General features: G+C 41.9%; 2 protein-coding genes across 3 annotated transcripts; one reads left to right on the forward strand and one right to left on the reverse strand.

Annotated features, from left to right (window-relative positions):
• Positions 1-1,571: 1,571 nt before the first annotated feature.
• Positions 1,572-3,198, forward strand: g0s2 (G0/G1 switch 2). The gene is made up of 2 exons (XM_022745291.1): positions 1,572-1,645; positions 1,890-3,198. Exon 2 carries the CDS (start codon positions 1,941-1,943, stop codon positions 2,319-2,321), a length of 381 nt encoding a protein of 126 aa, XP_022601012.1. The 5' UTR covers positions 1,572-1,645; positions 1,890-1,940; the 3' UTR covers positions 2,322-3,198.
• Positions 3,199-6,197: 2,999 nt separating this feature from the next.
• On the reverse strand, positions 6,198-17,317 carry ldlrad2 (low density lipoprotein receptor class A domain containing 2). 2 transcript variants are annotated; one of them, XM_022745329.1, is made up of 5 exons: positions 17,094-17,317; positions 13,109-13,594; positions 12,855-13,004; positions 12,524-12,661; positions 6,198-8,815 (listed from the first exon to the last, which is right to left on the reverse strand). In XM_022745329.1, exons 1-5 carry the CDS (start codon positions 17,188-17,190, stop codon positions 8,511-8,513), a joined length of 1,176 nt encoding a protein of 391 aa, XP_022601050.1. In that variant the 5' UTR covers positions 17,191-17,317; the 3' UTR covers positions 6,198-8,510. The 2 variants fall into 2 exon arrangements, with proteins under 2 accessions (XP_022601050.1, XP_022601049.1); XM_022745328.1 differs by having other exon boundaries at positions 12,524-12,664.
• Between the last annotated feature and the right edge of the window lie 404 nt (positions 17,318-17,721).

The raw sequence follows: 17,721 nt of genomic DNA on the forward strand, positions 1-17,721 counted from the left end.
TCTCACCCAGTCTCACTGACTCACTGATGTGAAGGAAGAAACTTTTCCCAGGTTCCTCCAAGATCAGTTTTTGATATTTGATTGTAAAAAATATCAGATACATCAATCTGCTTTGACATAAATGAAAATCAATTGAGCACCAGAGACTTAGATAGATAGATAGATAGATAGATAGATAGATAGATAGATAGATAGATAGACTGATTGATTGATTGATTGATTGATTGATTGAGTGATACTTTATTCATCCCTAGGGGAAAGTAAATTGTCCAGCAGGTTGCATATATATGCAGTTTAGAGTTATAGTCCAGGTCATGAACCACTGCCTATGGCTGAGGTGTTATAGAAACACACAGGTGTGGCGAATATCGATGACTTCATCCAGGTGTGCTGTCCCAGAGAGGCAGCATGCACAGAGCCCGAGATCTGAATCCAGCAGCCATTTATTTATGTTTTTAGTAACACAGTAGAAGAAGTAGAAGACTAAGTTAGAAGTTTTAGGTTAAAAGTTAACAGGTTTGTCTCAGTTTTCAATCGTCTAATAACATCTGTTAGCCTCTTGTTTTTCAAGTCAAACATCACATCACGGCTTCTCCTCTTCGTGACAGCACTGACACACACACACAAACACACACACAGATTTAGGGAATAGTGTTTCTCTGATGACAGCAGATGCTTCACTTCCTGCTCTGATCCTCGTCAGTCACCATCATGAGTGTGTGGTAAACTATGTGTGGTGGACTCTCTGCACCATACTGTGCCCTCTGACCACAGTTCACAGCAGCACTGTCAGAGCCGCAGCAGCAGATGTGCTGCAGGGTAACAGGGTTTACACAACCTTTCCCCCAATTCAGTGACTGTTGATGTGGAAGATTCACATGGACTCCATCAGCTGATGGGAAAACCCCTGGTCACCTGTACAGCTCTTAGCCTACCAACTCCCAGAATGCACCGAAATGACAACAAACAAATATCATCTTGACCTTTGATCGAATAGAGCAGGAATTATTCTAATGTCATTTACCATGTGTAGTAGCTGTTGAAACATCTTCAGTAAATAACAGTATGAATAGATGTGGTAGTTTTATTCTCTGAGCACTTCATCAAAGCCGAAACAAGATCTTGATCCTCTGGATGTTACACTATGGAGGAGTAGAACCAGTATCAATAATATCAACTATAACACGAGCTAATATTGTTTATTTTAGGATAAACATCCTGATCATTGGAAGATTCTGATACTACTGGAGATACTGTTTTCACACCTGATCCCAGTTACTGTGACACTATTACATTCAACTCAGTACAGTGGTCCCTTAAACTCACTTCTGCAAACTACAGACGTCCTGATGGAATATTAGTCAGAACATTAGAGCCACTGTTAGTTGTGTAATAAGCCTACACACACACACACACACACACACACACACACACACACACACACACACGCACACAACTGGGTCAAAGTTTCTGGCTTGGTTTCAGAGTCTGTGAGCTTCATGAATATTCAGGAGGTGTCACAGTGAGGGTGGAGAGACTGGGACTATAAATGAGCACAGGATCCAGTGAAGGTGTGTTCCTGCAGCAAACTGGAAACTGAAGTCGAGTCTTCATGAGACTGGAACAAACAACAAACTGCACCACAGTAAGTTATTATTTCTTCTTCTGAAACGTTAGTGGTAACAAGTGTATATGCTGTATGTTAGGCGCAGTGAAGGATGATTACACTGCTGTTAGTATATTTTCTGATATAGTTGCATACAGCCTTAACTGTGAGTTCAATTTGAACTATCAAATGTATTTTGTATCATATCCCAGAACCCAAAGTGATGTCTAATTTTTTTTTATCAGCTTCTCATTGATCATTTGTTTTGTAAATTTTTTAACAGGTCTATCCTCCCGGCCAGTGTTGAGTCTGAGCTGAAGCGGAGCCAGTGAAAATGGAAAACATGCAGGAGTTGATCCCCTTCGCCAAAGAAATGCTGAGTCAGAAACCCAGACGGGGTCTGCTGAAGGTCTACCTGGTGGGCTCTGTGTTTGCAGTGCTGGGGACCATCATCGGGCTGGTTGAAACCGTGTGTCACCCCTTCTCCTCCGGTGAGCCACTGGATGAAGAGATGCTCCTCATGTTGACCCGGGAGCAGAGAACTGTGGAGGCTGAGATACAACACAATGTGGGGGGCCTGGAGGAGGAAGAGGAGGAGGAGGAGGAGGTGGATGAACAGGCCCATGAAAATGGGGCCACGACCCAGAGCATGACCCTCTCCAAGATTCACACACTCAGCCATCGAAGCATGGCCAACCGGCTGCACGCCTCCTAAAGCCAGAGAGGTCGACCCCAAGTGACTTGAGTTATTTATAAGGGAGCTGCTCCTGCCACACCAATGAGCTGTGCAACACGCACACAGTCTGAAGCTTTACAGACAGCTGAGAGAGATGTGTCTGAGCTGCCTGCCATTCTGTGCTGCTTATTAATGATGCCTTCAAGTGCTGCCCCGACACTTTTTCACTTTTACTGTCATGAGAGCATGTAAATCATGTCACAGTAACAATATAAGTGAAGTGTACATTAACTGGATTAATTGGAGAAATGGTTTTGTGGTTCTGCAGGGATCCACCAGCTGGTTCCCCTGGGTCCTGGGCCCTGTAAACACAGGGATGTCACAATAAAGAAGGTTACTTGAAAAATAGTTGTATTGGAAAATAGATAAATGAAGTCACAGTTAGCTGTTTACAGCTGTAAACAACATTAAGAAGTTAAACTGATTGAAATCTCCCATATTCCTCACTGGGACAAGGCTCCTATACCAAACAGTGGTCTGCAGGTTCACAGGAATCAAAGTTACAAGAAATATATAAAACCCAATTTTGTTCCATAAGGGCTCTTTCACATTCTTAAAAAGGACAAACACAACACAAGCAAAACAGTAGACACACAGTCCATTCTGTTAATATTTTCTGATTTAAAGGACTTCAGAGCCTGAAGGTAAAAGTTCATAAGCATCTGGATGTGTCTGAACTGCCACTCCACCCACATACTATGTTCAAAGAGAGGAACATTTGTTGTAAATATTATGCAACGTGCAAATGCTGTAAATATACAACCTTTTTTCATACTAGTTCAGTTCCTTTTATTTATTTAGCCTGGTTGCTTTAAATGTTTGCTGTACATGTTCAATAAATATCAGTCTTATGTAATGTTGCTGTGTATGAAAATGTTATTTCAAACCTTCTCGTCACCTCATCTATCTATCTATCTATCTATCTATCTATCTATCTATCTATCTATCTATCTATCTATCTATCTATGCCATCTCTTCCACTCTGCTGGGTCGACTCCTACCTTGGAGCCCGCTGAACAGAATCGGCTGTGAGGAGTAAACCGACTATTCATGAGTACCTCACACAGCCCCACATCAAATAACCCGCACTGTCCCTTTAAGCCTTAACAACATGTAAACAGGTGAGTTAAACAGTTGTCATGAAGGAGGAATTTAGCTAATGGTCAGTAGCAAACCTTATTCTAAATGGGACATGCACCTTTTACAGTGCCTATGAAATATCAAAACCTTTCATGTTTTATTGTTTTATAACATTGAATTAAAGTAAATTTAATGTGGCATCAGGAAAAGACTGTTAAAGGTCAAAATGAAAACAGATCTCTACAAAGTGACTGAATAAATTTCAAATATAAAGTAAAATAAGCACTCAATGACTCACCTAAATCATCACTCTTGCAGCCAAATGGTTTTACAAGTCATATTGGTAGCCTAGTTAAATAGAGGTCACTAGTGTGCAGTCAAAGGGTTTTAGTTGATTGTAATTGGTGAATTAGTGTCGTGGCAACACTGACACCATGAAGACAAAGGAGGACTCCAAGCAGCTCTGCAAAGAGCTGGTTGAAAGCACAAGTCAGGGGATGGATACAAGCTCACTGAACATCTCATACAGTCAAACCGCCAATAAAATGGAAAGTGATGACACATCTGTAAATCTACCAGGAGCAGGCTGTTGTCTAAAATAGGAAGATCACCTGTCTGTACAGATTCATGAGCTACAACTGCTGCCAAAGCTGCATCTACTACATCCTGAAAAAATATTAGGTTGTCCTCACAGCCAAGTAACCCACATTAAAACTATGGGCTGAATTTTTCAGAGGGAGCATTGGAAGGAGATCTATTATCAGTGAATCACAGATCCAGCAGCATGGCTCAGATATCACAATGGGACAATGCCACACACACACATGAGTGGGAGGCCAATGATTCAATATGATACTCTTTGGTCTCAGAATAGTTTGACCATGACCTGAATTATATGGAGGTGTTTCACCTATTAAACATTAGGACAAAGGCAGCTCTTCACAGTATTCCATTAAGGATCAATTTCAGCTGCTGTGCCCTTTAAAGTTTCTTATTTTACACCTTGATTTTACTGTTTAAGAGGGATTTAATACATTTTAATGGTTCTGTTTACTGCTGTGTAGCAGAGATACGTTTGTCACAGACTGATGAGACTGTGTAGGTGGATAAACAATGTTTAAGTCTATGTAACAAACAAGAAGCTGAGCAAACAGAGTTGAAGAGATTTTTTCTCTGTTTAAAAAGATAGAAAAGAATTTTCTGACATTAATGTGTCTACAGAGAGGTTGACTTGTGTCAACTCATTTGACAAAATGATGAACCCTCTGGCAGCACAACACACTAATTTAACCAGGGGTCAACAGGTCAGTTACAGAAAATCAAATCAAAGTGACAAAAGGGTTGGGAACGAGTTCTTCTCTGTCCTTCACAGAAACAGAGATTTGACTTGAAAGGTTGCCAGTGGAAACCAGAGGCAACACACAGTGTGAAGTTGCTGACTTATTGCCAAGTCCCCGACCCCACCCCCCAGTGTCAACCAAGCAGATAAAGAGCAGCAGAGACAGCACAGTGCTGCAGGCCACTACGTGATCACATCCTGGTATGAACCGTGAGCTAAATCAAACCCACCATGTGTGGCATGAAGAGCCACTTTAGTTGTGCACAGTTTAACAGTGTCTAAAAATGATCTGCAAGTGTGACAAACACTTCCAAAATACACTGTATTTGATAATATCATTATGAAAAGCTTGTTTTATTTCTTAAATCTCAACCAGCTATGGAAAATGTGTGGGGAACAAAGGAATTCAGAAATTTTCCATGTGTAGCATTTATTAAAACTTTACAGTATGTACATACCAATGACTTTTTTTTCGAAAATTGCACTGTTATCAATCTGTGAGCACTGAATAGTCCAAAAAAAACAAAAAAAATACAAAACAGAGTAAAGGAATAAAATCTTCTTTGTTATCTTATTAATAACTGAAGCTATTCTTCATTATTTACATGATGCTACAGTTAGTTGAAAACACACATCTCTGTTTTATTCAGAAAGTTTCAGGTGTAATTTGATAAATGTCATTCCTTTCAAACAAATTAAATCATGCAAAAAATCTTTAATTTACATTTATCTAAAAATAAAATGAACCTGCTTTAAAGCTGCATTATTGTACATTTTTTTGCCCGTTTCGGGGCAAAATAGAACAAGCTGGAAACACAACAGTGACCTGGTTACATAGCCAGTAACATTAGCATTCAAGTCCAGTCTTTTAGCTCTGTGTTTGGTCTCCAACAGCTCCTCTTTAGCTGCTAAATGCTCCATTATGTTCACCAGCTGCTTTCGGACTGAGTCTGTCTGCTGTTTGCTCAAAACAATCAGCTAAAAGAGGCAAAAACATATTTAGGGGAACTGCAATGTTTATTTTCTGTAGATCTGTCATTACAAGTGAATTTTTCATTTTACACATCTTGTCCACAATTAATATAATATAATTAGTCCAGCTTTAAATGGGCTATGTGTAAGTTTTCTCTGCCACTGAACATGGTTTCTTGCTGAGAGCGGTTAGTGGTGATGGCCACTTGACAAGAGCTTAAACCAATGTTGCATTTATAATATAAGAGGTTATAATACTTCCTCTGAGCAGCTACATCTTAAGGACAGACTGGAGGCTACAGTGAGGAGACGGGCCAGGGCTAGCTGGTTAGCATGCTAACTTCTGTAGGAGAAAAGACATGACAGAGACAAGAGTTAACACTGATGTTTGTCTCCACCTCTGGAGACAGCTGTTGTATAGTAAAGTAATGAAGTTTGACGCTGAACTCACGTTTCTTCTAGACTGGTTAGTAAACAGCTGCTAATGCTAACTATGTAGCAATAGAAAAACTTCAAAATAGCTCCTTTAAGGCGTCTGAACTTAGATCATGTTTGACTTTCACAGATTTTCACACTGTTTATTAACAGATAATAAAAAGTCTGTAACAACAACATTTAGCCATAAAATGATTGGAGGAAAAAGTTAAATGTGTAAAAATGTGAGCTTAAAGTCATTTGTGAGAAAAGTCGTGTTGGCAGGATCATCCAGCTGGAGCACTGACCTTCTCCACAGAGTGACGCACATGGATGTCTGAGTGTGTGTGTGAGCTGAGTGGATGTGTACTATACTTGGTGTGTGTGTGATGTGTGTAAGGATGCACATGCATTCCTGTACAGTCTCAGCAGAAAGAGAGACAGATAAAGAAGTCTGCATGCTTCATTTTGCTGCAGCCCGGCAACCTGGAGGTCAGAATCACAGTGTTTGTTTAAGCATATGGTCTAATGTCTGAGCGAAGACACTAGTCAAAACACCTAAAGAGACGGTGCAGGGGGCTCTGTGAAATGTGGTTACACAACACACAGTGTGGCAGAGTGAGGAAAGGTTATGGAGCTACTCCATCTAGAGGATGCCACAAAGAAAGTTTGCCTGGTGGACACATGGACACAGGTTTCCCGTCACATGGAGCATCAATCTGGGTAAAAGGACAGGAAGATACTGTGCTCTTTACTGTATCTGAGGCCTGGAAGAGAAAAGAGGACTCTGCAAGAAAGACGTCAACCATGTATTTTGATTTTGATTGACTTCATGTCAGAAGACAAACATGCCCTCATTTCCTTTTCTTTTTGTGTTTGAGTTTTATGATACAAGTTAATAAACTACATACTTATGTGTACCTTTGGTCTGGGGCTGTTTTCCTGTTTTTTTATCCTTGGTTACAGTGAAGTTAAAAAATCAGAACCCTTCATCATACAATATTTTAGACAACAGTGTGCCTCCAACTTGGTGGCTGCAGATTGTGCACAAAGAAGAACTACACTGGCCTGCACAAAGCCCTGACCTCAACCCTATCTAACAGCTCTCGGAGCAACTGGAACTGAGACTGAACCAGACCTGATCACCTGCGTCAGTGTCGGACCTCACTGATGCCCATTGGTCTGAATGGGAGCAAACCACTCAAAAATCTTGAGCGAGTGGAGGCTGTTAGTTTCAGTCACATGTGAGTCTAATGCTCATGTGTAGAAAGTCCTGATGAGCTTCACTGGCACACAAGCTGCAGTCAGCTGCAGAGTTAGACCAGGAGAGTCAGGCTGGAACCAGCTGTTTATGATTGACACATTGGCCAGTGAACATTGAAAGACAATAAATAATCAAACCACTACAAACACTTACTAAATAATCATTTTGTGAATCCAATGATTGTTTTTTCTTGATGATTAATATCTTCATCATATCAAGTTAATAATTATAATTTCTTCACCTTGTCTTCAAATTTACTGCAATTGAAAATGATCATTATTTTATTTAATGTTCCACCACAGTAATTCTCACTCTCGATAGTTTTATTTGACCTGATGATCATTTATTGATTTAAGTTTAATATGCCTGGATTTCTGTTACACGGTAAGTTTCTCCCTGCACGGAGTTGACTGTTTGAGCTCCACTGTCCAAACTTCACATTGGTTTATAAAGTATGTGGAACAACAGTGGACTGGTGGGGGAGCGTTGAGAGTCTGAAGGAATTTCTCCAGGGGAGAACAGCTGCTGTCACCAGGCGGTTAACTTTTTGAGGCAGTTTCCAGAGTTTTGGTCGAAGCTGTGGACTGAAGTGTAGTTTCTAAACTGTGACTTCTGAGACAGAGCAGAAAAGCATGTTTATAAGAAACAAACAAAAACATGACTCAAAACTGTTCACACTAACAACTTAACACTGTTCATTGTCTGCTCTGGTCCAGCTTCAATGGCTGGACATCTCAAACTTCAGCTTCTAGCATAATATGAAAGAGACAACTTCAAACAGGTGCTGTGAATGAAATTTTCTTTTCAGTGAGTCCCAGAACCTTAATCCTCTCATTTCAGATACATTCATACGTTCATACAATCTGTAGTCACACTGTACCCTGCTTTTCCTTCTTCTAACAGCATTAACATAGCAGTCTCATCACATTTAAAGCAGACAAACCACAGGTGGACCAGTGGCTCTGCTCAGTCCAGCGTCCTGGACCACATCAGTCCAACCTGCACTAAAAAGACTCTCGGTCATGTTACACTGCCTAATGCAGTAAGTGTTCAGCATCAGCGTATCCATGTATCTGATCAACTAGACAGCCCCTCTGTTCTAAACAGTTGCCGTGGTAATGTTTTCCTCTGCACTGTTGGTGGCTGCTGCCGTGCACGTCGGGCTCCCGTTGACAGGTGTGTGCGGCGTCACTTTCGCCAGCCGGTGCTCCTTGCTGTGGACACAGCTGCGGCTGCAGAGCTGGCAGGAGGCGCAGGCCAAGTTGCAGCAGGGTAAGAACCGACAGATGCTGACCCGCCACAGGAACCATCCAGGTGACCAGCAGCACCAGCAGAGCAGCACGCCGCCCGCCACCACGGCCAGGATGATGTAGAGAACCAACAGGGACAGAGAGGCAGGAGAGTCTGGAGATGAGAGAGGCGGGACACAGGTCTCTTTATTCACACAGTGGCCATGTTTAATTATGTTATAATGCTGGAGAACTGCACATTCTACCCACATAGAATCAGATTCACCAAAACATTTCTGACACATTTAGGGACTGAACGGTTCAGACTGTACACTGTCACCACAACCTGCAAATAAAATATTTCTGAGTTGGTGGTTTTCCCACTTGATCGACTGTCTAATTACACTCCTGTTTTCTGAATCTGGCCTTTTTTGTTCTAATATTGTCCAGACTGATTCCAGCTTCACAGTTTTCTGTGGAATTAAATGGGTGTTGAATCTGCCAGGGTCTGCTCTCGTCTGTGTTTGCCCCCCTCTGGCTCCTCCCTGCCTTCCTACTGTCTAAATAAGAGAAGTCCAGGGAGAGCGCTCGGTCCACTCTCATATTCTAAAGCATCGCTACGTCACCTCCACCCCATTCTAGTATCAAATGTGTAGCTGTCGATTCTGTTCTGAAAATGGTTCCCAACAATGCACTATTTACTACCTGTTTGAGTAACATATACATACAGCTGTTTAAAAAATTCAATTATAGATTTATGTCTTCAGCAGGAACCAAAGTGCTTTGGGCTGGGAGCCTCAGACATGAGCTATGTCTCAGTTCAAGGGTCTCATCCTTCAGAGGCTGCGTCTGAAGACCGACTGTGTCACGGTGGAGCGACTAGACTGTCCCATTTCAAAGGCTCCTCAAATGCGTCCTACTTTTCCTGGACGATGGCTCCAACAGCTGGATCCTTCGTGGACCAACCTATCCCAAGATTCACTGCGTGCCGGTAATGAAAGCAAACAACAGACAGAGAGCCGGAGGATTACACTGTTAAATGTAAGTATTGGGTTTCAGCTCAGTTCAACAGCTAACGATACAACTGTTAAAACCAAGGGCCTTAAAACCTCAAGTTTTTGTAAAAAGAAAAGTTACATGTTGTCCAGGTTGCTAGGCAACAGGAGCAGGGCTCTGTGACGCAACACTAAAGGCGGGAACAGCTGGTGATACAAAGCAGAAATCCTCCGTAGAGGCCTTCGCGGTCTTTGACAGCTACAAGGATGTGGCCCTTCCTAGCTGTCATAGGCCCCTGAATTGGGACACAGAGATGTTGCAGGGAAGTCAGGAAGTGTTGAGAATCTAAAACATAGTTGGTTTCAGTCTATTAATGGGATTTGTTCAGAAAAATAAAAAAAACATCAACAGTCGCATTATTGAAGAAAATGCAGTCATAATGTATTTTACAGCACTGTGAAGAGCTACTGGCATTAATGGCACAATATTTATTCCCATGTGAAATGAATGGTGCTGGAAGCTTGATGTAGTGAATACTTGTGGGTCAGGCATCCTTCATCTGGACTATGGTTCCCTCGAAGTCAGCATTCTGAAGGTGGTGTGTGATTTGACAAGGTGGATTTTCATGTCAAAGAACTATAAAAGCCGTCAACACAACAGGAACACTGTGTCTCTGTGAGGAAATCCAACCAGTTTCATTGACAGTGATGCATTTTGGTCCAAAGTTTCACTGTCATCAATACTAATTTGACCAAGACTTTTATTAGCCTGTTCACCTCCACCAATCAAAAGAAGATCTTTAGATCAGTGGTTCTCAAAGTGGGGTCTGGGACCCCCAGGGGTCCTTCAGGGGCCCCCCAGCAAAAAGGGGAATCATTTATTTTCATTATATTTCCATCCATAAGTAACACAATGTCTGACCTTTTTGTCTTTTTTAAGAAAACATCTAAAAGCAAAATCTTATCAGATGGGGGTCTGTGGTCTAACTTGTGCCTTGAAGGGAAACACTTTGAGAACCATTGGTCTAAATAATGAAAATAAGTGACTTATTCTAGAACTATTGAATCTGGGAATGAAAAACCTCTGCCAACAAATCCCAGACATCACCAAATACAACTCCCTGTGCTGTTTTACCAGAACAAACATCAGCATGACTTTAACCAGTGTGAGATGCACTGGGCCTGAGCCCAGAGTTAAAGGGGACCTATTATAGTGTTACATAACACCCATTGCAGTGTGTTATATAGGTTTTTGTGCATGTAAATGGTCTCCAAAGTTCAAAGGATCAAAGTTTACATCAAAGGGAGAAACTCTGTCAGGGTAAAAACCCAATTTTCTCCTTTGTATGAAACGCCTCGTTGGGAGTCCAGCCATTACTTCCTGCTCCTATTGACGTCAATACTTCTCTTGGCGTTGTCCACCTGCAAGCTTGGCACGCCCCCACACAAGGCACAGCACATAACTACTTATGGTGAAGGGTTTTCATTAGTTTTATAGCCATGCCGAAAAGACAGTGTTCTTAATTTCCTGCAGAAATCTGCTTTATTTTTCCACGGTTCTCCATTGCTCCAAACATTACAGTGTGAGCCCGCACTTCAAAGAGGTCTGCTTCATAAACCGCGCACAGTTAGTCGTTTCATTTTCACAACCGTTATTTCTGTAATTCACACTTGATGTGGCCGAAAAGGGGATTCAGGCTCAGTAAGAAGCAGCAAAGCAAAGATATAAATGCTTAAACGTTTGTCGGTGTTGACATGCTGTACCTCTTTCAGCTCAGATAAATTATCCACAGTTTAACAGCTGAGTTCATTTTTCAGTAACTATGAGCACTAAAGTTTAATTCATTCAGATTTACCGGCATCATAAATCAGCAGGAGGTGAAGCGGTGGACACTGTCTGTCTGTTCTCCATTATTTATTTTCCTTTAGTCTGGAAGTGTCCGTACAAAAATCTAAAGGATTTCTTATAAAAATATTCCAAGTTATGAATATTGTCATCCGAAGTTTGTTTACACAAGACGTGTGGAACATGACGTTGCCATGGTAGTTGCTGGCAAGCTGACCAATCAGAGCACACTGTGCTCCAGCTCCAGAGGGAGGAGGGGGGCCTTAAAGAGCCCTGAGCTCTAACAGAGCGTTTCAGACAGAGGGTGAAGAGAGTACAGTATAAAATGTACAGCAGAAGAAAACAAATGTCTTTTCAGAACATTAAAGCAAGTAAATCTATTTTAGTCAACACCAAAAATGAAATGATTAATACTGAAAATGGCCATAATAGGTCCTCTTTAAAGTGAACTAACTCTTCCTTCTTGCACATTTAAAGCTGTTTAATCAGCTTGACAGACGATGTAGCTTCGCTTATTGTGGAATAAATTAACCTCCCATACTGATTTGCATGGAGCCCACCAACTGTTTACATTCTCAGTATATATTCCCAGAATCTGTCTGTCAGTTCACCAATCCAATGGATCTCAGCTATTAAACAGCTGCCAAACTGCACAGCAGTCACATGTGAATCCCCCTCTCCCTCTCTCAGTGCAACAGTCAGAACAGAAGAAAGGCTGTTTTCAGACTCAGACGGGTCTTAAAAGCAATCAGAGGCTGACAGGCTGGTCCAGACAGTCTCTGACGCTGGAACAGAGACAGGTTACTCAAAAGGCTGCTCTTTGTGAGAATCCATCAAGTCTTTAGCTGAAATTAACAACTCAATTGCCACCTCCATTAACTTTATGCCCAGTCATCAGGGCACTTTGCATCCAAATGGGCTCTTAGTTTATTTGATGACCAACCAGCTGCCTGCAGGACATAAGCTCGCTGTGTTACACTGCGAGTCACTCTGGCCTAGAGTCGGATGTAGACGTAGATTTATTACAATACAACTCACTCACCTGTTACTGACTCATGGCTGGGAGCGCTGTCTGGCACGCCACAGTTCAGATGTGTAGCAAGCGGCTCCGTGGGTGGATTCACAAAAGGTGGAGGTGGGGTCGCTATTGGCGGTGGAGGTTCAGGAGGTAAGAGCTGACCTGCTGATGAAGGACAGATTTGAGTCAACTATTAAATAAACTATTAAATAATGGCACCCTTTTAAATTATTATGGCGCTTCAAAATCCCAGAATTCCCTCCAACACTACAGTGAGATTTTGAAGGATCAGCTGTGAGATGTTGAGGTGCCGTTAGATCACGGCGTGTTTCTGCCGCCTCATCACCTGACTGACCTTTGCAGCCAGTGGTCAGATTTTCCTCCAGGTCACTTCCATCCCCACAGTTGTCAATGCCTTTATCATCACACACCAGACTGAGAGGGATACACTTCCCATTCCTGCAGGTGAAGTAGGGTTCGCTGCTGCACTCTGATTGGTTGAAACCTGCAGAGGAAGATGACAGGCAAGGAGATCTGAGTTCACCTGGGGTGGAGGTGACGTAGCGATGGTTTCTTTTAACAATGACCAAAATCATTTTCTAACCTTACCCAGTCTGAAGGAGGTGAAGTCCCCCACAAAGTCGACCCTGGGCTGAGTCCCCCGGGTCACCAGCCTCAGGGTCAGGTAGTTTCCTGTGGACAGCACTGGCCGGGGCGGGCTCTTCCCACAGAGAGGAGGCCCGAGGGGCGGCGAGCTCCTATCCCATCCATCGTAGAACTGAACATATGAGCCGGCATGACACGGGTCCCCTGGGCTTTCACCAGTGGTGGGCTCCAGTCTTGGGTTGAGGGGGGGCGAGTCACGAGGGGACTCTGGGAAGAGGGGAGCCGGGCTCAGAGGGGCCACTCGCAGCAAACTGTAGACCAGGAAGAAGCGGAAGTGGAACTGGACTTTGTCTTTGGGAGAGCTGGCCTGCATGGTGAGGTGGCAGTCGGTTGCCATGGTCACAAAGTAGTACTTCTTGGATTCCTGGTGCGAATTGATGATCATCCCGTCACCCCGGATCATTTGGCCACAGAAGTCCACCACATTCACTGACAAGGGCAAGACACCAGAGACAGCATCCTCAGAGACAAACTGATGACTGTATCAGCTTTTCTTTAACAGTAAATCACTGATCACAGAGATGATTATTCTTGGTGCAGCACAGAGGCCTGTTTCTCAGGTAATTGGACATTTCAGCTGTGAAAAAGAGGAAATAGGGTCAAAGGTCATGCTGAATTTGAATCATTGTCTCTGGAAAGAAGTAGAAGAAGAAGAAGAAGAAGAAGAAGAAGAAGAAAACCTGAATCTTGCATATAAGCTTTAAAGGTGTAATGTGTAAGCTCTGGCCAGAATTTTAGTTTAAAATGTTAAAAAAATAAACCCACACTATCAATAGTATGTGAAGGAGCCACAGTGATGATGTCATGACCAAGGCCTCCAGCTATTGTATTTCAGAGATATCTACTGAAATGAGCACGCTAACCAACTAGCCTTGGACCGTGCTGTAATACCACCTGGATACACTAGATACTGTGTGAGTCGGCTTGAAGTTACGCTACAGCTCCCGACTAAAAAAAAAAACAGAAAAACTCCAGACTAGCATGACAGAAACGCAGAGATGCCTGAAACGCCTAGAAAACGATCTTTATCTCCATCACGAAGGACCGCTCCAACAAGAAACCACGTTCAATGGCAAAGAAAAGAAGAAAACGGGTGAATCATGGTGGGGTTTCCCACTGGGTAAAGGGATGTTTGATGCCGAGCTGCAACTTTTCTGTTAGACTGGTGAGTAACATCTAATGTTGGTCTGTAGAGAAAAGTATCATTAGTGCAAATGACAAACGGTACTGACAAACACTCCAAGTGGCATAAATGTATGATTGATGATGTCGACAGATGTTTTAGTGATGTAGTAGAATTTAGCCTGTTCCTGCGGCTGTTGTCCAGATAGATGCGTCAGTAACTTTTCTTTTACAAGTAAGACAAAGAGACTGATCCAGAACCAGCAGGTTCAGGATCCACTGCCTAATACTGAGACGTTCGAGCCAATAAAAATATAGCAGATTTCAGGAAAACACTCAGAGGAACCAAATCCTGCAATGTTGGACAGTGGGTCCAGGTGGGTGGGGCTTGGGGGGTTGCTGAGAGAGATGTCTGCTTTGTTGTGACATCACAAAGATCCAGAAGTCCTGAAGGCTGGTTTTAAGGCTCAGTTTCTGAATACAGGCTGTATGCAGGCTGTTTCTCTGTGGACTGAGCACTTTGATACTTTCACAGTATTAATACAGAACTTAGACCTGCTTTATAATCAAACAACACATGGACATCTACCTTTAGACTATATAGAGCTTTAAGATAATATTAGTGCTGCAACTTGGACCTGAAAAACCAATTATTCAAATGAAAGAAAATGAAATAAATGCTATTTTTGAGATGCGGTCAGATTAACCTCTGAAGCCATATGAGCATATGGTTTATCTAACAGTCTAAATCATAAATCTTACTGGCCTTAAATAAGTTGTAAAATTAAACAAAATTACTACAACCAACAGCACTTCAACAGTTTTATTATTTCAAAATAAACAATATTATTAAAACTGCAAAATAATCAGCCTCCCTTTCTGTATAATTAACACTCTTTGACGTAATATGCCAGTTATGGACTGGCCGCTGCCATTAACTCTTGTGTCTTTCAGTATTTTTTTCTTCTTTTTACCTTTACACTGACATCATTTGTCTTTTTATACAAATGTTTAAATGCATGTGAATAAACTGCCGCTTTTTATGTTCTTAAAACTGTTTTCCTCAGATTGCCTTTTTGAGGGAAGAATTAAGGATGAAAACAACAAACTAAACTGAATAAAAAAATAAAAAGGACAGGAATACATTATAGAGATGAAGAGATGAAAGATTTTGATTTAAAATTTAAAAAATGGAAAAAATCTTGAGTGTAGAAATAATTTGATCTGAAGAGAGGAGCTGATGGCCGTGTCGTCAGTCTAGTGATCGTTTGAGTCAGGACAGGTCAGATGGGTGGGCAGATCTGGATCCAGCAGCCCACACCCAGTCACTCAGTGCCCCCCACCCTTGGCTCCGGGCCCCCGGCCAAATAATGGGGATATTTACGACCACCCCTGGAGTTTATTAGCTCCGTTTCCTTGGGAGACAACCAGATTCTCCTGCACTGACCTCCAGGAATGTCCCAGAGCCCGGGAGCCCCTGTTGGTGGGAAGCCGCTTGTCCCCTCTTCACCGCACAAGTAAATACAAAACCTCAGGACACGGATCAAAACAGGGACGACCAGAGGACGCCAAGTCCCCAGTAAAGATTTTTACAGGCTGAAAATTCAGCTGTTTTTAAACTCTGTGAATGACTGTGACTAAACTGGTCTAATGGGGCCACAGCAGGGCTTCTATCACAAACCATCTCAGTATTTATATATATATATATCATAACATGCATATAAAATCTAGAAATTGTATATCTTATCCAGGAAATTAAATACTTCAAAAACTTCACAATGTTAAATTAATTAAATTACATAAATTTTCAACATTCCCATGTTTTAATACAAGATACATAGAGTGCGAACTACTTCAGTATAATCTCTATAATCTCACTGTATATTTTATTATCTATGTTGACTGAACTACTCTTTAGTTTATTATTAAGTCATTGATCAGAACACTTGATCAGATCACTATGGTTTTACTCAGTTTTTACTAATTCAGATGTATTCTGTCTGTTGCTCCAGGAGTCATTTGGTTTAAATTTATTTTGAAATGATATAAAAAATATCTCGATAGGCTCGAAACAAATATTAACACAGAGAAATAAATATTTAATGTGATAGCTTACACAACACAAGTTTAAGTTTGAGTGGAAACCAATGGCTGCATCTGACTGCAGAAAAATACATCAAAGAATCTTTAAAAGCAAAAGCAATGATCAGTAAAATGGAAAGTACAAATGATTTCTAATTAATACTCTGGTCCTTTAATCTTAAACAAAAGAAATCAGAACCAACAGCTCTTTATATTCTGCATCACTTAAACACAGCTTTATTCATAACTGCTATAATTTTATTTTCCTTTACTATCTTTATTATAACATATACTTCTAATTTTACTCCTGTAGCCTATAGCCTTTCAGTGATTATTTCAATATCATGTTACAATATTCACTAGTATTCAGAGTCAAATGGCAAAAAGTTCAACTTATTTTCATCTCACTCTATCAAATGAAATATTTTGTTTTACAAGAATAAAAATAATTTGAGCTCTGACGGAAGCTCTCACTGTGACTGAGGTATGTTCCATATCTAAATAATGCTGCTGTAATCAGGCTGCCGTTACTGAACGACCACTGCTACTCTCTGCTGCTCACACAGAAACCTTAAAACTCGAACAGGCTTCAACCTCACTCAGCGGAGCAGACTTAACACAAGTGCGTCACTTTCAACAGGATCCGGACCTCATGTCCTCCTCCTGCCACTGAGGGAGGAGTGGGTCCGGCCCGTGTGTCCGGGTCTAGGTGTAAGGGTCTTACCGGTCTCGATGGCCGAGCTGTGGAGAGTCACGCAGCCGAGCAGGAGGAGCAGCCCGAGCAGACGCTGCCGGCAGCTCTCCACCTCCAGCTCCATCATCCAGGTTGCAGAGGAGCGCGCAGAAGAGAGGGCCCGACAGTCAGCTCACAGAGGGGGGGGTGAACCTGTCATATCTGACCTCAGAGGGAGTGAAGAGGCTGCAGCTGCACTGGATGAGAACGCAGGAGGGATCAGTGCAGGGCTGAGGCCACTCTACTCTCCATCATAAATAAACTCTGTTCCAGCTGAACCTCCTCTCTGCCCCCTCCGTTCACGTGTCCTGTCATCTCCATGACAACACCCATCCAATCAGCTGCCAGGCCTGCAAGAAAGAGCTCCTGTTTAAAATAAGTCAGGCCATGTTAACTTCCACAACCACAAGTCATTCATGTTAAAGTTCCACATTTTCCTTTTTGTGTTTTTTTTTTGAAGTGTTGATAATTAAGATTATATATTTGTGGTTTTAAAGTTATAAACTGTAATTTATAATATCTAAAAACAACTAGACCTGTGTTCTATATGTTGTTGAGTTGTGTTCTTACATTTTCACAAATGTTTCCATCAATTCTCAAACCAGAGAAATCTCCGATT

The sequence above is a fragment of the Seriola dumerili genome, unplaced genomic scaffold, assembly GCF_002260705.1.
Source record: "Seriola dumerili isolate Sdu_G_001 unplaced genomic scaffold, Sdu_1.0 BDQW01000088.1, whole genome shotgun sequence".
Taxonomy (NCBI): domain Eukaryota; kingdom Metazoa; phylum Chordata; class Actinopteri; order Carangiformes; family Carangidae; genus Seriola; species Seriola dumerili.